The sequence below is a fragment of the Lynx canadensis genome, chromosome B3, assembly GCF_007474595.2.
Source record: "Lynx canadensis isolate LIC74 chromosome B3, mLynCan4.pri.v2, whole genome shotgun sequence".
NCBI lineage: Eukaryota > Metazoa > Chordata > Mammalia > Carnivora > Felidae > Lynx > Lynx canadensis.
In genome coordinates, this window is record NC_044308.2 from 29,317,331 (window position 1) to 29,341,091 (window position 23,761).

Consider the following 23,761-nt stretch of genomic DNA (forward strand, 5'->3'; position numbering starts at 1 on the left):
CTGCAACATGGATGGATGTAGAGAGTATAATATTAAGTGAAATAAGTCAGAGAAAGAAAATACCACATGATTTCACTCATATGTGGAATTTAAGAAACAAAAGAACAAAGAAAAATAGAGACAGACCAAAACACAGACTCTGAAATATAGCAAACAAACTGGTTAAAAGAGGGGAGGTGGGTGGGGGGAGGGTGGGGGACATAGGTGAATGGGATTAAGAGTATGCTTATCATAATGGGCACTGAATAATGTATAGAATTGTTGAATCACTATACTGTATACCTGAAACTAATATAACGCTGTATGCTAATTATATTGCAATTAAAGAAATAATAATTGCCAAATAAAAAGAAATCACGAGAGAAATTAGAAAATACTTTGAAATAAATGATGAAAACACAATGTATAAAACATGGAATTCATTGAAAGCAGTGCTCAGAGTTTATTTGTCTTAAAAAAAAAAACACCACCAAAGATCTCAAATCAATAACTTAATTTTACATTTTAAGGAACGAGGAAAAGAAGAGAAAACCAAACCCAATGCCAACCCAAAGGTAGTAAATAAAGATTAGAGTGGAGATAAGTGAAATAAAAGTAGAAAAATAGAGAAAAATCAATGAAGCCAAAAGTTGATTTTTGAAAAGATCAACAAAATTTTCAAACCTTTAGCTAGACTGAGGAAAAAAGAGTCAAATGACTAAAATCAGAAAAGTAAGTGAGGATATTACTAATGTCCTTAAAGCAAATGGATTGTTAAGAGTTTACTATAATCAACATATACTATGATACATGCCAGCAAATTAGAAAGCCTAGATGAAATGGACAAATTCCTAGAAACATGCAAAATACTAAAACTGACTTAAGAAGACACAGAAAATCAGAATAGATCTGCAACAAGTAAAGAATTGAATCAGTAATCATAAACCTCCCAACAAAGAAAAATCCAGGGCCAAATGGCTTCACTGGTGAATTCCATCAAACATTTAAAGAATTAACACAAATCCTTCTGAAACTTCAAAACAATTGAAGTAGATGGAATATTGCCTAATTCATTCCATTGGGGCAGTATCGTCCAGATATCTAAGCTAGACAAAGACTTCACAAGAAAACCACAGAACAGTATCTCCTAAATACAGATGCAAAAGTTTTCAACAATTACAAGCAGCATGCAATAAAAATTTAAGGGGTTAAAAAGGAAACAAGACATCATAAGAAAGAACATGTAAAAACAACAGACAAATATACATTCAAAGACATGAAATATTGGGATTACCAGAGATAGACTATTCATTATATTTTCTGTGCATAAAAATAAAAGGTAAGTTTGAAAATATTTGTAAAGAACAAGAAATTGTAAGAGGCATAGAAAATTTGAAAAGTAGGCATTCTAGATAGGGAAAATAAAATACTGTGAATAAAATTAAGAAATTAATGGACTGTTTAAAGAGCATATCAGAGACAACTGGAGAGAGAATAAAGTACAACAACAGAGAAACTAGAAAAAAACTCCTGTATTTACAAACCTTTATGATAGAGGAGTTACCAAAGAACAGTAGAGTAAACTGGTCTTTTCAATAAACGGTGCTCAAAAAATTAAGCATCCAGATGGGGAAAACAATGAAATTAAATCTCCGCCTCACAATAAACAGAAAAATTAATTGCAAGTGCATAACAAACTAAAAGTAAAGACAAAACTATAAAACTTCAAGAATATAGAGAAAAAAAGATCATCTTGACTCTGGAGTAGGAAAATAGTTTCTGAAGGAGAGCAGAAACTATTAATCATAAAATATTGATAAATTTGTCCACATTAAAATTAAGAACTTCTGTTCACTGAGTCAAAAGAGTAAAAAGACAGCTGTATAATAGGAATAGGTATCTTTAACACATTTGAACAAATTGATATTGAGAACATACAAAGATTTCCTACAAATCAATAGAAATCTTTTCGGCAAAAGCTTTGAACATGCAAGTCACAAGAGAAGACATTCAAATGGCAGTAAAAATATGAATAGGTGCCTAACTCTACCTGACAACAGAGATTCACATGAAAACTACAGTGAATACACCGCTACATACTCACAAGATTAGCAAACATTAAAAAGTCTGGCAATACCAAGTGTTAGAGAAGAAAGGAGCAATGGGACTTTTATATTCTCCAGGTAGTAGTGTGAATTGATACTATTTCTTTGGAAAACAGGTTAGTGTTATCAAGAAAAGTTAAAGATATATGTATACACCTCATGACCCAGGAATCCCACTCTTTTTTTTTTTTTTATTTTTTTTTTTAATTTTTTTTTTTCAACGTTTATTTATTTTTGGGACAGAGAGAGACAGAGCATGAACGGGGGAGGGGCAGAGAGAGAGGGAGACACAGCATCGGAAACAGGCTCCAGGCTCTGAGCCATCAGCCCAGAGCCCGACGCAGGGCTCGAACTCGCAGACCGCAAGATCGTGACCTGGCTGAAGTCGGACACTTAACCGACTGCGCCACCCAGGCGCCCCAGGAATCCCACTCTTTAGAGAAATTCATGCACATGAGTATCAGGATAAATGTTTAGAAGCACATTTTTTCATAAAAACAACCCAAGTGCCCATCAATAGCAGAATGGAGAAGTATCATTGTAGGAAGCGATGACACAGTATAGAAAATTGCACAATATAGAAAATGACACAGTATAGAAAAGAAAAAAAAAACCCTCTAAAACAACATAAATTCTTAAATACATAATCGTGATAGAGGCAAGACTCCAAATTAGAGAGAGTAGCATTCATTCCATAAACTTCAAACCCAGACACGTGTGACCTAACATTTATTATTTAGGGATATACTCTTACAGGATAAAACTATAAAGAAAAGAAAAAAAAAGTCAAAGTAATAGTTTATTCAAATATTAAGAGAAAAGTATGAATGGCAGAATAAATATGGGTGATCAGAATGTTCTGGGATGCTAGTGGCAATGTTCTATTTCTCAACTAGTCACTGGAGTTTTTGCTGTTATAATTATTCATTACTGTGAATGATTTGGAAGTGTCAATTTGCATAACCATAACACAAAATACCACAAGTGTGGAAAATGTTCCTATAAACTAGCACTATCAATATTCAAGTTTTTATAACAAATTTATTTGCCTTTAAAGAATACTTTTCACAAAGAAGCCACAATAAATGATTTCAGATGAAAGGACTAAAACTGTTTCTAAAAGGCAAACCTCACCATCTGAAAAATAACGTAAACTATTTTGAAATCATTATTTACTGTTTTGTTTTACTGAGATATAGTTTACAATAAAATGCACAAATTTAGGTGTTCAGTCTGATGAGTTGTGGCAACTGCACACACCTATGTAACCACCACCTTAAACAAAATACGTAAACATTTCTACCCTTATATTCCTTGTTTTTTAAAAATACAAACCATATATAGATTAAACCTCCGTCAGATTCTTGAAGTAACTATTAATTCCATTTTCCTTGCACTCATCTTCTAATACATGCTAGTTAAAGAAGGTATAAGAGACATTTTCATTTTACCTTGGGCTATAGGATGTATTTGTCACCTTCTGACAAAATACGGGTGTCATATAAGCTGTATACAGTTATTTAACAGCTGCCATGAAGAAATAACTACATAAATTGAGAACATAGTAACTGAGGAGATCAAAATCAGAGGCTTCTGTGATAGAATGTTTTGCAGTTCCTCTCAACTAAAGAATTCCAGCTGAAAATAAAAGAAGCAAAACCAAATGAAACCATGAAATTTAGAAGACAGGCAGTGTTTTAGCAGGACCTGAACACAATTTTTTAAATACAACTGATTGAGAAAGCTCTCAGAGATGACTGGTTCATCTGCTTTGAGTCTGGGCATGTGTTAAATAGCCACAAGCTTTTTTTTTTTTTTTGCAAAAAAGCAGGGAGGGAAAAGGATAGGGTCAGGAAGAGCTCGGACTTTCTAACCTTCCACAGTTATCTGTTAGTGGAATTTTCCAGGTTAAATTTCAAAAACACCAAAACAAGGCAGGGTTTATGATAGGTATCAAAAAGTCAGTTGTGATTTCATATCTCTCAATTCAGTTCAAATTATGATTACTGACAGCTATGTGGTTTGCTTATTCAGCTTCAAGAGATTTATAGCTGAATCTCTAAGTATGGTAGAATTCACAAAGAGTCAGGAAAGGCAACTGGAAAAACTCCATGACCAATCCATCTGCTTAAACTGTTTACTTACAGTAACAGTATATAAATGTCTCATGTTACTGATAAACCACAGAAAGCTTCTGGGATGCTGTTACTATCCAAACTCAAAAGTAATGTTCATCATCGCAGAGTAACAAGAAAAGTCAATGAAAATACAAATTGTGCTTACTTGGCCCAAATTTAATACAATGGCAAGAATGAGGAAAATGCCTCTACATATATAAGAATGTTTCAGAAACTATTTGAAATAATTAAGCATTTCTGCAACAAAAAGGTCTTTGGAGCAATTCTTTTAACCCGAATTTTAAATGTAATTTTATTGTGAAACATAACATACAGAAAAAGGAAGAAATATGTAAGTACAATTTGAAGAATAATAGTAATTTGAACATTGTATAATTTCCATCAGGTCAAGAAAAAAAAGACTAGAAGCACTTCAAGAAGCCACCTACATGAATCTTCCTGATTACACCTCCCTCTCAATTCTCTGAATAATCATTATCCTGATTATTATAAGAAATATTTTCTGTATCTTCTTTGTAGTTTTACCACTATTAATATATTCCAAAACAATATAGGTGCTTTTGTCTATTCTTAGACTTTATATAACTGGAACTGTAATAGTATATGCATGTATGTATGTGTATGTATATACATATACATATGTGTAAATATAAACATGTATCTTGTGTGTGTAAATATGAATATATATTTATATATACTTATATTTATTTGACTTGTTTTGCCCACTAAACATTGTGAGATACATCCATGTTGTTACCTATAGCTGTAGTTCGTTTTTATTATTGAATAATATTCCATTATACAAACATACCATAATTTATACAGTCAGCCACTGATGGATACTTGGGCTTTTCCCATATTTGGTAATTATAAAAATGCCACTGAAAATTTTTATACATGTCTCCTGGTGCATATATGTATTGCTTTCTGTAGGGCATAGACATAGAAGTAAAATATGATGTGTACCCCTGCAACTTTAGTTGATAATAGCAAATTGCTTTCTAAAGTGGTAGTACTAACTTATATTATCACAGGGTATGACCATTCCAATGCTCTAGATCTTTGTCAATAGTTGGTATTTTCAATCTTTAGCTTTTGCCATTCTGAAAGGTGAATCACAGTATTACATTGAGTTTTCCATTTGGAATTTTCTGATTATTAAAGATGTTGATTATCTTTGTATTTACTTATTGGCTATTAAGAGTTCTTCTTTTGGAATGCCTGTCATCTCGTCCATTTTCCTACTGGCTGGTTCATCTTTTTTTCTTGTTGACTTGTAAGAATTCCTTATATACTCTGGATACCACTTCTTCGTGAGCTATACACAAAGATCTTCTTACATTATATTGTCTTTTCACAGTTTTCTGGTGTCTTTTGATGAATAAAACTTTTAAAATTATTTTTTTAATTTAAATTCAAGTTAACATACACTGTAGTATTGGTTTCAGGAGTAGAACCCAGTGCTCATCCAAACAAGTGCCCTCCGTAATGCCCATCACCCATTTAGCCCATCCCCCTACCCACCTTCCCTCCAGTAACCATTTTATTCTCTGTATATAAGAGTCTCTTATGGTTTGTCTCCTTCTTTATCCGATATGTCATCTGCAAAAGCCTTTTCCCATGTCGTCAGTTGCCTTTTAGCTTTGTTGATTGTTCCATTGCTGTGCAGAAGCATTTTACCTTGATGAGATCCCAACAATTCATGTTTACTTTTGTTTCCCTTGCTTACAGAGACATGTCCAGTAAAAAGTTCCTGCGGCCATAGTCAAAGAGGTTGATGCCTGTTTTCTTCTCTAAGGATTTTGATGGTTTCCTATCTCATATTTAGGTCCTTCATCCATTTTGAATTTATTTTTGTGTACGGTGTAAGCACCATTTACTGAAAAGACGGTCTTTCGAGTCTATTTCTGGGTTCTCTATTCTATCCCGTTGATCTGTGTGTCTGTTTTTGGGCCGGTACCACACAGTCTTGGTGAATACAACTTTATAATATAGCTTGAAGTACAGAATTGTGAGGCCTGCAGCTCTGGTTTTCTTTTTCAACATTACTTTGGCTATTCTGGGTTTTTTCTGGTTCCATACAAATTTTAGAATTTGTTTGTTCTAGCTCTGTGAAGAATGTTGGTATTCGTTTGTTAGGGATTGCACTGAAAATGTGTAGACTCCTTTGGTAACAATGTTTGTTCTTCCAATCCATGAGCATGGAATATTTCTCCATTTCTTTGTGTCTTCTTCAATTTCTTTCATAAGCTTTCTATAGTTTTCAGTGTACAGATCTTTTATCTCTTTGGTTAGGTATATTCCTGGTATCTTATGGTTTTTGGTGCAATTGTAAATGGGGTTGATTCCTTGATGTCCCTTTCAGATGCTTCATTATTGGTGTATAGAAATGCAACCAATTTGTATACATTGATTTCATATCCTGCAACTTTGCTGAATTCACGTATCAGTTCTAGCAGTTTTCTGGTAGAGTCTTTTGAGTTTTCCATGTAGAGTATCATGTTGTCTGAGAAAAGTGAAAGTCTGACTTCTTCCTTGCCAATTTGGATGTCTTTTATTTCTTTTTGCTGTCTGATTGCTGAGGCTAGGACTTCCAGTACTATATTGAACAACAGTGGTGAGAGTGGACATCCCTGTCGTGTTCCTGGTCTTAGGGGGAAAGCTCTCAGTTTTTTCCCACTGAGGATGATATTAGCTGTGGGCCTTTCATATATGGCCTTTACCATGTTGAGGTATGTATGTTCCTTCTATCCCTACTTTGTTGGGGGTTTTTATCAAGAAAGGATGCTGTATTTTGTCAAATGCTTCATCTGCCTCTATTGAAAGGATCATAACTTACTGTAAAGCAGTAGTTAAGATAGTGTGTTGTTGGACTGAAGATGGTGAAAAAGAAGAATGAATGTTTTAATAATTGGATTTTCTGTTTTTTTATATAAAGCTGACCTCGCCTGACATCATAATCAAAAAGTTAATTTCAGATGGACCTGAATGTAAAAAGTGAAAACAGACTTTTAGGAGATAATAAAGAAGAATACCTTCTTGACTTTGGGTCAACATTCTGAATTATGGCATCATTCACAAAATGGACCATACATTCCTCTAATGCATTGTAGTGTCTCCTTTTTCTTTATGTACATAAACAAGTGCCTCACATCATGCATCAAGCATGCTACTTATGAATATAACCATTCTTCTTTTTTGCCATCTTTGTTCCAACAATACACTATCTTAAATAGTGGAGCTTTACAGTAAGTTTTGATATATGGTAGAGCAAATCCTCCCATATTATTCTTTTTCAACAGAGTCTTGGCTGTTCTTTGAAATCCTACATTTTAATTTTAGAATCTGCGTTTCAATTTCCAGAAAGTACAGTTTCAGTTTCATAATATAAAAAATTTTAATTGCAGATGCACTGAATTTACAAATTAATTTGTGATGAAAACATATATTGCTGTAGTAAGATTTCCAATCCATGAACATGATCAATTTACTCCTAATACTTAATATTTGGATGATAATATAAACAGAGTTGATATTTATATACTGTTCCTGTATCTTAGTAGACATATTAAACTTATTCATTAGTTTATGATATTAGCTATACTTTGTTTCTTTAGATATAAGCTATGAGATTAAGAAAATTGCTTTCTATTCCTCATTTACTGTCATGAATTGATGCTGAATTTAACAAATGCTTCTGCTGGATCTTTTGAGATGATCAAAAGATCTTTTTTTTATCTTTTCTTCTATTAATATGACAAACTCTGATTGATTTTCCAATGGTAAACTAAACTTGAATATACTGAACAAATCCAATTTTGTTGTGATATACCATTCTTTTCATACATTGCAAGATTTTGTTTGCTAAAATTCTGTTTAGGAATTTTGAATCTAAGCTCATGAATAAGATTGGCTTGTAATTTGATTTTCTCCAGGTTCACGATGATGTCTCTAGGTGTGGGTTTCTTCTTATTTGTATTCTTTGGGATGTATTTGGTTTCTTGAATTTCTGGGTTGATTTTTAAGTTTTAGGAAGTTCTAAATAATAATCACTTCAGGTACTGTTTCTGCCCTATTCTCTCCTTTCCTCCTGGATTATTATACATAAATTAAATGCTTCACTATATTCAATATGCCTCTTATAATCTTTTCTGTATTTTTCATATATTTTTCCATGTTTTAGTCCAGATTCTTATGACTTAGAATATACTAATTTTTTCTTCAGTGGATTTATTCTGCTGTTATGTGATGCATAATTTTCTTAATTTTGATTACTAAAATGTTCAGTAATCGGGGCACCTGGCTGGCTCAGTCAGTTGAGCATCCGACTCTTGATCTCAGCTCAGGTCATGATCTCACGATTTGTGAGAATGAGCTCTGAGTCAGACTCTGTGCTAATAGCACAGAGCCTGCTTGGGATTCTCTCTCTCCTTTTCTCTCTCTGCCCCTCTCCCACTGACATGCATGCTCTCTCTCTCTCTCAAAATAAATAAACATTAAAATGTTCAGTTCTTAAATTTCTATTTTCTTTAAAATGTGGTATATGTTTTAAAAAATAATACTTATATTGTTGAACACAGGAAGTATAGCCCCTGTTGGTCTGTTTCCACTGATTTTTATCCATGTTGTTTTGCCCCTTTATGTGCTTAATTACCTTTTTCTGTCAGACACTGTATTTGAATTTATTTAATGAAATAATTTGAGACTTAGGTTGATATTATCTTCCTCCAGAGTACATTTTCCATTTACTTCTGTGAGGCACCTGGAGGTCTTAGCAATCCAAGGTCACTACTTTTTTTCAGCTACCCAGATGATTTGAAGTTGAGCTGTGGTCTGAGCAATGATTGGCATACTTCCAATCTACCCTCTCACCTAGTGCAGCCCTTTAAGATTTCAACCCAAAATATGGGAGTTTTGCCACAGTCTCTACCACTGATAGTCCTAGACTCCAACATTTTTAGCCCATCCATTTTTAGCCCTGGGCTAAAATGGATGCTTCTCATCCACTTCTTTTGGATCACTAATTGTACCCAGCCCCCAAAAGCCTTGTTCCTAGATCTTGGCCTAGTAATTCTTCACTACTTTGTTAGCAATTCAGTTCCAGTTTACATTTTGCCTAGCTTTATTAATTGGCATCAGTAGGAGAACTGTTCTGAATTACCTACTCTGTCCATAACTGAAGATATTTTCAAGCCTTTTATTTCCTTAAAAGATAAACAAACAAAAAAACATAGTTTTATAATCTGTAACTGGTATTTACAAAGTCTTCCAATTCCAGTTTCAGCTAGTTATTACTCATAATGATTCATTTAGTTTTGTGTCCCTTTTTTGGACTGTGGCTACTTGTTCTTATAAAGTCATTTGAGAGAAATTATCTGAAGCCTAGGATAAAGGTGTCTTCTTCAAATGAGGATTTGCATCTATTTCCTTCTGCCAAGTTCCTAGGGACATCACTGATCAATCTGGAACTACTTTAAACTCACTTCACTATTTGAAATAATACAGATGATGTGAATTTGAGCTACAAGTCGACACCAGGGATGGATTATAGTAATAACTTCTGCATTATACCAAGGCACTTCTTTTGCAGTCTCAGAGGATGGGGTGAGAGGGTTTATGATTATATCATGGAATAGGTTATGGTAGTCTATCTTTGTTAAGAGAAAATCTAGTAGATTTCACACCTTAGGCAGCCCTAAGGATTTTACTTTTGTCCCCACTTCATGAGGCCTGCAAATCATAATTCACATTTGCCAGCCTGGCAACTCCCCTTGGGGCATTTAGTTATAACTGAATACAACTTCCCAAATTCTTGGTTTTTCTTTGGCCTGGTAATTTTTCAATTCCTTCTTAGCAATTTGATTCTTTTAAGAAAGTTACTTTTGATTTTTTCCTGTATTTTTAAATGTTTTTGTTAGTAGAATAGGTACAAGTACCCTAGACCACCAACTTTTTTTTACAGAACTAGGTAGAATTTGTTAAAAACTGTAACATATGCAACACAGCTTACAAACTCTTTCTTTCTAAACAGAAACAGAGAACCCAAAAAGTTGGAAGGGACCTGAGACAAAGAGTAAGTACTACAATACTCATGTTTCCTCAGTTTCCTGATCTCTCTCATTGCAGGAATGTTTTTGTACATCACAAGTTTAACCTCTTAGTTCTAACGTAGTTCTCAGAACTTCAGAAAAAGTATCTAAGCAAAACTGTATCAAAGCACTAACAGAAAGCATCAGTGTGTTGAGATCTCAATTAGGAGGGTGAAGAGCTCAAGATTCATCTCCCACCATTCCTCAGTGAGTGCTTGCTCAAGTTCCATCAGTCTCACCCTTGTCACTTCTAGGATGTCTTCAAATCCTTCACTGGGTACCTGGCTTTGGCTCTAATGATTTTGTTACTCCAGGCAGTTTTCCAAACAAAAAGGAAAGGTTATTTACAATTTTTAGACTGAAATCATAAATATCAGCTGAATTACACTGAAATGTCAGTATAACTCTATGAAGAGAATTTCACATAAAGTGAGTCTGTCCTGGCTAAGTAAAAAGGATTTGTTATAAAAATAGCAAAAGGATCTTATTGTAGGTAAGTTTAGACTCTCAGGTGGTCCTGCAGTGTATACTCTAAGGACAGCTTTACAGCAAGGTTTCTGACACAGACCATTTAGACTGGGAGCCAGACTACATTTTTCTCCCTCAAATTATAAGGAATCAGTAGTATTCCAGTAAATTGCTCCTTTGTGAACAGAGTAACTTTACTTAGATTTTCATACTGAATACCTTTCTTACATAGATCATTTTACTTTTTCCTCAAAAATTCTGTGATTACTTCAATCTAAAACAATATTCATGAGATAAGGTGCACATGGTGGTATCTCCAAGTAAACTATAGTCCAAAGTATAATTACCCTTTATAAAAATAAAAATAATTAGTATGTGCTAATTTAAAAAACAGACATTTTTCTAAAGCATATTAAGCCTCCAAACACTCCATCTAGCACACGTCTGACGATTAGCAGTCTCTGAACTCTCCGACACTCTGAAAGGGATGTGTTATACTGAAGAACTGACTCTTTGTGGCTCTGCTGCTCTAGTTCCTACAGAGGACTATACTGTCTGATGCCAAAATGCAGCTGAACACTATCTTGTAAAGGTAGTCATTCATATGCTTAAAAACCCAGTAATTCCACCCCTGAGGCATATGTCCTAGACAAGAGCAATGATTCTCAAAATATGACCCTTGGACCAGCAGCATCAGTGTTACCTATGAAACACAAATTCTTGGGACCCACTGAGTCAAAAACCCAAGGTGGGGTGTGTTTTAACAAGTCCTAGGTGATTCTGATGTAGACTGAAGTCTAAGGCTCCCCACTTTGGAGAAATTCTTGCTCATTTGCTCTGATACATGAATGTCTGAGCAGCACTGTTTCTAATCTCTTTTTCTTTTTCTCTCTCTCACACCCCCATACACATTCAACCCTGAATGAATTCAATCCTGAAAAACAATGTCCATGTCAGGAAAAGAGATTTTAAAAACTGTGTTATAATTAACACAGTGAAGTACTCACTATACAGCAGAGAAAATGAATGAAAAACAGCTACATTGTAAACCTAAATAAAACTTAGAATCATAATTTTGATTGAAAAACTGACAGAAGTCTACAGTATATTTTATAAAGTTCAAATACAAGCAAAACAGTAATATATTACTTAGGAAAACATTCATTTGATAAAGAAATAAAGCTCTTAAAAACCAAAGAAATATTCTTCTTTTTAAACAAAAAAAGAAAAGATACTGCCTTAATACTGTACAGTATTTCCTTCAGGGGAAGCAGAGACAGGAATGGGATATGGAAGGATCGCATTGGGAACCACAGAGGTACTGGGAACAGTCTAGTTTTTAAGTTTCATGGTAAGTTCATAGGTGTTCATTATATTTGGGTTATTTTTGTCACTACATTCTTTTTGTAGATCTCAAATGTTATAAATATTAAACCCAGGAAACAAAAAACAAAAAAATTTAGATAATAAACAAAGATAGCTATTACATCAAATAGAAAAATTAGAAACCACCAAAGTGATATAAATTGTGTAAACTATGGTATGTTCATTTAGTTACAATGAATTTATAAAGACACAGGAAAATATTCATGATACAGGTAGTCAGATAAAATAATGTAAGAAATGTCCAGTAAAAAGATTAAAAGAAAATACAATAAAATATCGACAGTGGGCATTATAGGGAGTTTATTTCTTCTTGATATATTTAAAGTTTTCTATAGTGAATAATAAAGATCATTTAAAGATCATTAAGAATGTTTTAACTGTCACAAAAACATTTATGACTCTAAGTCATTAAAGAAAACTGCCAAATCTTCTTTTGGAAACAGTAAGGAAATTGGTGCTTATGGAAATCTGGTTGCGATTTATGAGCTTTATAATTTAAAGTTTTACATTGTCTGGCATAAAATTGTATATCTTTATTACTGTGATTCCTTTTAAATTTATTTTATTTTGTTTGTGTGTGGAAAAATATGACTTGTTTTTGCTGTTGAGGATTTCAATTAAAATGACTAAAAACTATACCAAATTAATCAGAAACAAAAGGAAAAAATAATCCATCAGTGGTTGACCAGCTTTTGGAAACACAGAAGAAATGCATAAGCGAGCGTCAGCCTTATAATCCTATGTCCTGTCATAGTGAGAAAGAATCACGAAGATTAAGGCCAAAGGCCAGAGATTAGTTACATACCTTTTTTTCCAATATTCTAGCGATCTCGCCTAGGGTCCGATCTAAAGCAGAAACCTTATTGTTTGCCCATGAGCCACTGTCTTGTACTTGTAGTTGTTTTAGAAGATCTTTGGCTAATCGCTGAAGTCTTCAATACAAAATGAAAGGGAAGAATGACATTAATGAATTAGACTATAATATTTCATTTTCCTAAACCTTTTGAAACAAAAGCTACTTTCATTATTGTAGTAGAAAGTGCTTCACAGAACACCTTTGGGGAGGAACAAACAAAACCATTCCTAGTCCTCATGGTACAAAACAGAACTAGAGGACAGTACTGTCCATCTAGATTAGCTAGGACATTGCTACTATCAATTTCTGTGTAACACTTAAACTAGAACAGAACTGCAGATGGGGAGAAGGTGAGGCAATGATGGCAGAGAAAATGAGTATAAGAAACTCAGCAGGTTTTCATACTTTGATTTATATCTTCAAGGTAGGCTTGGATATTATTTTGTAAGCACTGTAAAGTCTCAAAATGTCAAACTCCCACGTTCCAATTTACAAGTAATTTGGAGATTGCCTGCCACTGCTGATGTCATTTACTTAGACAACACAGCAACATTTGCTTTTCACCAAAAAATAAACACGTTACCTAGACTGTAGGATTCCTGCAAGTGAACTATGTGTAGTATTTCTTTGTGGCCCTTACTTCTTCTGTCTCATGTACCTCACTCTGAGCAATCCTCTTCTCCTTTCCACTTACTCGCTTAAGTAGCCCACTGACAGATATTCACCAGAAACACTTCCAGATTTCTCCACTTCTCCCCTATACATCATCCCCCTGTTGTCTCACTTCCATTTTTATCTGTGATAGATTCTGTAGGCCAAGATTATAGTCACTTTCTGCTAAACATGCTACATTGCCTTTCTGTTGTTCTGTTTGTTACTCCTACCAGTCAAATGGCAGCAGTGGTGATAATCACTAATATTTAACTCTTACTGTGGGCTGGCACCACTCTCAGTGTCTTGATGTATTAATTTATTTAGCTGGATAATTACCATCTAGCAAGCCTTTTCCATCTCTGATCTTCCTATGACTATAGATTCAGGATCTTACTAAATCTGTCTAATCTGCTCACTCTCCATAAAGGCTTGCTTCATACATTATCCATTCTCTTCAAAACTCCATCCTTTCCTTTCTCCCTCTTGTTTTCAAAAGAAGATCTTACATTTCGGAGTGAAAATGGAACTACTAGAACAAGAAAATCTTTACTTTCTGCCACAAAACCTACAAGCCTACGTATATTTCACCCATACTCTCCTTTGCCTCTCCTATTACAATCAAAGAAGACCGATTCTGCCCATGTAGGGCTAATCCTGCCACACAGACTCTGTGTACATGAAGTCTTTCTGGATCAAAATTAACTCTCTTCGTCTTCCTTCAGTGTCTTTGCAAATGCTCTTCATTCATTCCTTCTGAAATGCTTCCTTCACCTCCACATTATCTAGAAAATTTCTATGTATCCTCAGGTTTTCAGTTCAAACATTACTTTCTCTGATTTGACTATTCCTTCAAAGCACTCATCACAAGCCTTTCCCATTCAGAACTTTATGCAATGATGAGAATGTCCCATATCTGGACTGTACAATATGGTGGCTGCTAGCCAAATGTGGCTCTTGTGCACCAGAAGTATAGTTAGTGAGACTGAGGAACTGAATTTTAAGTTGCATTTAATCTTAATAATTTAAATAGTCACATATAGCTAGGAGCTATTATACTGAACAGTACAGAAGCATAGTATTAACTTCATGAAAGACGGCTCGTGTCTACCTATTCATTGCCTTATTAACAGCACCAAATGTGCTATCTCTACATAAGTGCACTCAACAGGTATTTAATGATGAATGGGCTAGGAAGAAATTTCTTCTTTAGTCTTAATAATATCCATATATTACAACATAATGTACATGATCTTATATAATCCTATGAAAATAATGTCCATTAGTCTTATTCCCATTTGAAAAAAATGAAGAAACCAAGGCTCAGGCAAATTCAGTGACTTTCCCAAGGTTTCACAACTGGTAAAAGGTATTAGTGGGGTTAGGCCTGTGATCCCAAATCTGCTTTTGTCTCCAAACCATATTAGTCAGTTCAATTAAGGAAATTTTCTTCACAAATAAATAATACCACAGAATACAATTTCACCTAAATAATATTTGTGTAAAAATGTTAAATTTCTCAAAGAATACAACAGCAAATGCAGCTCAAAAAGGCACTGGTGAACTACAATTTAAACCTAAGCTATCCAACATGAATTCAGCAAAGTTGTAGGAAACAAAACCAATGTACAGAAATCAGTTGCATTTTTATACACCAATAATGAAGCAACAGAAAGACAAATAAAGAAACTAATCCCATTCACAATTGCACCAAGAACCATAAAATACCTAGGGATAAACCTAATCAAAGATGTAAAAGATCTGTATGCTGAAAACTATAGAAAGCTTATAAAGGAAATTGAAGAAGACACAAAGAAATGGAAAAACATTCTGTGCTCATGGATTGGAAGAATAAATATTGTTAAAATGTCAATACTACCCAAAGCTATCTACACATTCAATGCAATCCCGATCAAAATTGCACCAGCATTCTTCTCGAAGCTAGAACAAGCAATCCTAAAATTCATATGGAACTACAAAAGACCCCGAATAGTGAAAGTAATATTGAAGAAGACGACCAAAGCGGAAGGCATTACAATCCCAGACTTTAGCCTCTACTACAAAGCTGTAATCAAGACAGTATGGTACTGGCACAAAAACAGACACATAGACCAATGGAATAGAATAGAGCCTCTAGAATTGGACCCACAAATGTATGGCCAAGTAGTCTTTGACAAAGCAGGAAAGAACATCCAATGGAAAAAAACAGTCTCTTTAACAAATGGTGTTGGGAGAACTGGACAGCAACATGCAGAAGAATGAAACTAGACCACTTTCTTACACCATTCACAAAAATGAACTCAAAATGGATGAAGGACCTGAATGTGAGATAGGAAACCATCAAACCCTAGAGGAGAAAGCAGGAAAACCTCTCTGACCTCAGCCGCAGCAATTTCTTGACACATCTCCAAAGGCAAGGGAATTGAAAGCAAAAATGAACTATTGGGACCTCATCAAGATAAAATCTTCTGCACTGCAAAGGAAACAACCAACAAAACTAAAAGGCAACCTATGGAATGGGAAAAGATACTTGCAAATGACATATCAGATAAAGGGCTAGTATCCAAAATCTATAAAGAACTCACCAAACTCCACACCCAAAAAACAATCCAGTGAAGAAATGGGCAGAAGACATGAATAGACACTTCTCTAAAGAAGACATTCAGATGGCCAACAGGCACATGAAAAGATGCTCAATGTCACCCCTCATCAGGGAAACACAAATCAAAACCACACTGAGATACCACCTCATACAGGTCAGAGTGGTTAAAATGAACCAATCAGGAGACTATAGATGTTGGCGAGGATGTGGAGAAACAGGAATTCTCTTGCACTATTGGTGGGAATGCAAACTGGTACAGCCGCTTGGGAAAAGTGTAGAGCTTCCTCAAAAAATTAAAAATAGATCTACCCTATGACCCAGCAATAGCACCGCTAGGAATTTACCTAAGAGATACAGGAATGATGATTCATAAGGGCACTTGCACCCCAATGTTTATAGCAGCACTTTCAACAATAGCCAAAGTATGGAAAAAGCCTAAATGTCCATCAACTGAAAAATGGATAAAGAAGATGTGGTTTATATATACGATGGAATACTACTTGGCAATGAGAAAGAATGAAATATGGCCATTTGTAGCAACATGGATGGAACTGGAGAGTATTATGCTAAGTGAAGTAAGTCAGGCAGAGAAAGACAGATACCATATGTTTTCACTCTTATGTGGATCCTGAGAAACTTAACAGAAGACCGGGGCGGGGGTGGGGGGAGTTACAGAGAGGGAAGGAGGCAAATCATAAGAGATTCTTAAATACAGAGAACAAACTGAGGGCTTTGGGGTGTGGGGGAAAGGGAAAGTGGGTGATGGGTATTGAGGAGGGCACCTGTTGGGATGAGCACTGGGTGTTGTATGGAAACCAATTTGACAATAAATTTATATATATATATATACATTGCCAAAAAATAAATAAAAATAAATTAATAGAAATAAATAAATCTAAGCTATCCATACGAAGTTTACTTTGATAAGTCAAAAGAATGAATATAAACTCTAATATCAGACATACCTTTGCTTGAATTCTGGCTCCAGTACATACCACATATATAAACTCTGGGACAATTACTTAACTACTCTGAATCTCAATTTCTTCACCTTAAAAGTGGAGATTTGGGGCGCCTGGGTGGCGCAGTCGGTTAAGCGTCCGACTTCAGCCAGGTCACGATCTCGCGGTCTGTGAGTTCGAGCCCCGCGTCAGGCTCTGGGCTGATGGCTCAGAGCCTGGAGACTGTTTCCGATTCTATGTCTCCCTCTCTCTCTGCCCCTCCCCCGTTCATGCTCTGTCTCTCTCTGTCCCAAAAATAAATAAACGTTGAAAAAAAAAATTAAAAAAAAAAGTGGAGATTTTATATGTGTAATATATATATATTTATCTTATATATATCTCCTTTTCTTTCCTTTCAGAGCTTTTGAAGATCCGAGACAAATAATGTAATGTACTTAACACCATTCAGGAGTAAAGGAGACATTCAATAAATGATCAACTATTATTACTATTCATTGACAGAAGGTCTCAATCTAACACAAGGAAAAAGGGAATATAAAAAACACAGACACAGAATAAGAACAACATACTTCTTTTCCCTTTTAATCGAATATGGGCTGGAGTCCCATCCGATTAAAGTTACTGACCTTATCATGTTGAGGAATATTGGCAATGAAGTTTATTGTGTGACAGATAAGTAGCCACTTCAGCTTTTGGCTGAATAAAGCCTGCACACCATGTAACTAAATATCCAGCCATAGCCATGGATGCATATGAATCTAGCAGTATTCTTACCAAGAATGCTCACATTCCACTGAAAATCAGGGGTACTTAGGGAGGCACAAGGACCATTTTAATTCACAGAATACAAGAGGCTTGTATTTCACCCTGAGGTAAATCAAATCTGGGACTCATATGAACCTACCCTTCAAGGAAGAATGCCAAATCAAGGGGATGCTTTGGTAACATGAGATAAACCTCTGTTTTATTCCCTGCCTCCACAGAAGTACCACAAATAATATAGCCCCTTTCAAAAAAAAGCATCAGATTTTGATTCATACTATGAATAATTATAGACTGTCGGGACTCAGGCCCTGAAAGTTATATTTTCCCTACAGGGGAAGAACAGAAGCTGTTTAGAGGATCCAGTTTTTAACACAGAAAATGTTATTTGAGTTACTTCTGGCAGAAAATTCTTCTAGCATGGGAAGAAAAAGTAGAGGCGCTGTACCTCCCAGCCTAGAACATGAGAATTATCTGTCTGATAAAGGGCTTTGTGAGGAATTTTGTAAGGTCAAGTACTTTCTTCTCAAAACTTAAATTCCCACAACAACTCTAAGTTCATATATGTCACCGGTAAATGTGAAATGTAAATGTATTTCTGTAAGAAGCCCTAACTTTTGTCACAGTAAAGTTTTGGGGAGGGTTCATTAGATCACTGGGATGATTTGTAAAAATGTAAGAAAGGAGACTGGGTCCACTTTAGGAAGAAATATTGCTCGTTAGTGTGATGGACAAGAAGACATAAACACCTTAACGGTTTTAGGGCTATTGGTTCCCCTTCTGTTTTTAAATAATATGGTGAAGCCTATATTTTTAAATAATATGGTGAAGCCTATATTTTTAAATGTAAGATCTTAAGAAATACCTAGATCAGATGACAAAAATCAGTGTACATGTTACCTCTTATATTGGGTATCTTTCATTTTTGCCCGCCAGCATCCCTTCTTGTAGAAAAAAGAACCCACTTCCCCTTTTGAGAAACCACCTTGCCTTCACATTACATGAGTATACTTGATGTGCTCAATGCTATTGGGGTGTTGCTGTTTCAAGGCCCTGACTCTCAGTGGAAAGAGCTAGGAAATGTGTATATAATAAATATATATATATAAATATATACATATATATAATATATTATATTATTATATATTACTATTACATATATTATATATGTCATATACATATTATCATATTATATGTATATATGAATAAATCAACACAGTTACATCTATATTTCTATTTCTACATATTGGAAAATACAAATTAAAACTGATACCTATAATTCCAATTCACTACATGGTCTTTCTATTCTTCCTGGATATATTTTTTTAATTTTTAAAAATTTTTTTTTTCAACGTTTATTTATTTTTGGGACAGAGAGAGACAGAGCATGAACGGGGGAGGGGCAGAGAGAGAGGGAGACACAGAATCGGAAACAGGCTCCAGGCTCTGAGCCATCAGCCCAGAGCCTGACGCGGGGCTCGAACTCACGGACCGCGAGATCGTGACCTGGCTGAAGTCGGACGCTTAACCGACTGCGCCACCCAGGCGCCCCCTGGATATATTTTTAACTCTTCTCCAGTAGTGAGCAATCTGCCTTTCATCATCCTTAATATATTTATTTATTTATTTGACCAATTCCCCCACATGTAACATATCACCCATCTTTGTTTCTATATGTATGCTATTATGTCCCAGCTTGGGCTCTGACTCCCCACTCTGGGTTTTTGTGCTCTCTCACCCTTGCTTGGGTTTCAACAGCCTTTGTCAGGCTTCCCTCTTCACGTGGGCTCTAACAGACTATGCCAGGATGCTCTTCCATAGAGATGCCCTCCTCATTCTGCTCTGACTCACCACGCCAGGCCATGATGCCCCACCTCACATGGAAGCTCCCTTCATTCTGCTGGGGCTCTGAGCTTCCACATATGGCCACTCCTCATGCCCCTGCACAAATGTCCACCTCAGCCTCCTCAGGCTCTTACATCCCCCACTGTGCCACTGTTGTCTCCAGCCATCTCAACACTGCAGATGGCTGCTTGGTATTCTCTCATCTAATGACTTCAGGACTAAATTTTTCTGGAAAGGGAGGGGTAACCAGAGGAGGAGAGAAAGAGTCATTTTCACTTATTGGCTAGAATATTTTAATAAGAAGACACTTCATCTACTATTTGGTTACCAAATTAAATCAGTTATAATAATTATCCTTTTGGAAGGTCAAATGATCTTCTTTGTCCAGTATAAAATTCTTAAGTTGGCTACTGAGTCCTTTGACAAAATGCTAGAAGTTTTTGATAGCCTCCTTGCCATCTAGTATGACAGGGCATTTAGATCTAGAATTAGGCATTTTTCTAAGAAGTTCTCACTTCTTTTCATGAGAAATGATATTTCAAGTTCCAAATCAGTGAGCTCACTGCCACTATGTTGGTCATTGTTTCTAGGTCTCTTTAATGGGCAGAGCTAGGAAATAAATGTGTGCATATACACATACATTCATATATATACATGTATACATATGCACATACATATACAAATATGTATACACACAAATACACATAACACTTTCTGAAAGATAAAATACCTCATAAATTCATTTAATTCAAATTCAGTCCTACAGGGGTTTTACCTCATCTCTTCTATATTACATTTATCTCCTTTCTCCTTTCTTGTAAACTCAGGACTCAACTTCTCAGGAACACAGGGGATGAAAGAATTTTAGTTTGCATAATATCTTTTACTTTATCGCATATTATATGCAGAACAGACTCAGAATAACATTATTGGTATCATTACCAATATAATTAGAGAACATTTAATTTATTAGCAAACGTTCTCCTCATATTCACTGATATTTTTCTTAGTTATGTTATAAAATTATGAGATACAGTTACTATGTAATATTCTTCTTCTGGCCATCAGTATTAGTTCTATAAGAAACTATATCAGGTTCACCACAGTCATTATGTTGAAGTCTAACAATTTTGATTAGATAAAGTTCATTTTTTAAGATTGAAGATCCTCAAGAAAAAAAATGTGGGTCAATAATTTTGCCATTGGCAAAACTAATTTTTGAAGGCATAAAATTACTGATATGCAAGAGCAAGGCAACACTGTTCACATGAGCCCTCCCAGAGGAACTTACTTGAAAATGAGGTTCAAGTGATTTTTTTCAAATTGGTTCCCTGTACTTTGCAGTGAAAACCTTAGTTATTTTGGGGTTCTTCTTCTTTCCTTACATCTGTTATTCCAGTTGCTTCTTTTTGCTTTCTTTCACACTGATGTCAATAACATGCAGTACCTAAGGCTGTTTGGATTTACTTGTTTTTTGGATTTCATGGAGATATCTGGTAAGGTGGTTTGTTGTTAAACACTGCCATGGGTTTTTGGTTTTCTTAACTACTTGCCTGGTTTCTATGTGAAGATCTGGAGATACTGAAAAATTATGCTTCTATTGCTACTGCTATTTTTTCTAGGCTTATAATTTAAACAAACGTCCTGGCTGCCCAGTAGTCAACAGACTGTAGTAAGGAAAAGCAGAAGCAGTAGAAGACTAATTAGGAGGCTATTAAATTAATCCAGATGAGAGATAATGGTAGGTTAAATCAGAATAGTTACTATGGAGGTAATGAAAAGTGGTCAGATTCTGAATATATTTTAAAGACAGAGCCAACAGAATTTGTTGATGGACTGAAAATGAAGTGTGAGGAGAAAGAGGATGACTCTAAAGATTTTAGTCTCAACTTAAAGGATGGACTTGCCATTTCCTAAAACGAGCAAAAAATATAAGTAAAGTTTGGGAGCAAATTTCAAGAGTTTAATTGTGTACACGTTCACTTGAGGGGTCCAACTGAACAAACAGACATCCAAGTGGAAATACTAAATAGGAAGTTGGATATATGAGCCTGGAGTTCTGGGGAGAGGGCTGGGTTGGAGTCCTAAATTTAAAATCCATCAGTGACTAAACGTTTACAGTCATAAAACTGAGTAAGATTACCAAGGGAATAATTCTGTGTTTGAATGCTCAAGACATAGGCATGCTAATGTTGGAGGTCAAGGAGACAAGTAAGAACCGAGCAAAAGATACTGAAAAAGAGTGGCCAGTCAAGTAAGAGGAGAATCCAGAGAAAGTTCTGAAATAGACTGTTTACATTAAAGGCCCTCCTGAATTACACCCTGCTATCCATGACTTGTACACTCTCCTCCTACAATGACCCTGGACTTGGTGAGATGACTTGCTTTGGTCAATGGGATATAAGCAAATGTAACACAAGCAGAGGCTTGATAAATTTTAAAATCTCCTATGAACACTGATTCAAAAATCCTCAAGAGAACAAGCAAAATGAATTCAACTACATATTAAGAGGATTATCACCATGACCAAGTGATCTCTCATCCTCAAGGTGGGAGGGCGGGGGGCTGACCCAGGCTTCCCTACATGGCAATCATAGGGGAGCAAGAAAGTGAGGTTGAAAGAGATGCCTCAAGACTTCCGAGGCCAAGTCCTGGAAATCACATAGTGCTTCTGTAGTCGTCTGCAGGTCAAAAACAAGTCAAAAGTCCAGAATAAATTCAAGAGGAAAGGAAATAGAGTCCACCACTTGATGTAATAGTGGCAAAGTTATATTAGATTGCACAGGGGCATGCCCCCAGGAATGGCTCGAGTTGTGGCTATCTTTGTAAACATTATCTCACCATCATATATTAAATTTGCTCAAATATTTTAATCTATTTCTAGACTGTTTTTAAAACTCTCTTCCATCAATTTGAATTTTTATTAATGTCCCAGTGCAAAAATATTTTAACAAATACTTTGATATCTGTAAGTGCAGTCCTACCTCACTATCCCTTAAAATTATTTTTCTAGAAATTTTCATTTATTTTTCTGTATGTTCTTTAAAATGATTCTTTTTTAAAATGGTTGTTATTTTATTGACATTTTACTATACCATGTCTTCTATCCAAGAGTGTAATTTGTTTTTCCATTTATACAAGTCTTCTTTTATACCCTTTGTTAGGATTTTAAGGTTTTTAATTTTTATAGAGCCTTCATATTTCTTGTCAAGTTTATTCTTAGTTTATTTTTTATTGCTATTGTAAATGATATTGATGTTTTCTAACTGATCATCAGAAAGGAAAGTATTAATTTTGTAGCTTGGCTATGTTGTTGCATAATCTTAAAGCAAGTTACTTACCCTGTCTAAGGCTTAGCTTCCCTAATGAAACTCATTGAGTTGTTGTGAGGAATAAACGAGGGAACACAAGTAAGGAGCCTGGAATGAGGCAAAGGCCCAGAAAAGCCAAATATTATCACATTAATTTGGTAATCAGCCACCTTACTGAATTTATTCTCTTATTTCTACTAGTTTTTCACTTGATTTTCTTGGGTTTTCCAGATATACAGTATCATAATCTTGATAATTTTGTTAACTTCTTTAATATTTTACACATTTTTTTCTTTTAGGATGGCAATGACTAATTGTTTCAAAACAATAAGTGATAAAAGTAATTATCTTAAGGGCATCTCATTTCTTTTTCTATTTTTTTAGGTAGGCTTCATGTCCAGCACAGAGCCCAACACAGAGCTTAAACTCATGACCCTGAGATCAAGACATGAGCTGAAATCAAGAGTTAAACGCTTAACTGACTGAGCCATGCAGGTGCCCCAGTGGGTAGCTCATTTCAGAAGGCAACAATATTTCTGTTTTAAATGTAAATAACTGCTACATTAAAATGCTATAGCATATCTACACCAACAACTGGTTATAGATA

General features: G+C 35.1%; 1 protein-coding gene across 3 annotated transcripts in view; it reads right to left on the reverse strand.

Annotated features, from left to right (window-relative positions):
• The window catches only part of SCAPER (S-phase cyclin A associated protein in the ER), a 508,094-nt gene that overhangs the window by 225,373 nt on the left and 258,960 nt on the right, over nucleotides 1-23,761 (reverse strand). For all 3 annotated transcript variants that reach the window (XM_030317623.2, XM_030317622.2, XM_030317624.1), the window contains one exon: nucleotides 12,971-13,097. In XM_030317623.2, the coding sequence (XP_030173483.1) occupies nucleotides 12,971-13,097 (127 nt within the window). The remainder of the gene's footprint in view (nucleotides 1-12,970; nucleotides 13,098-23,761) is intronic.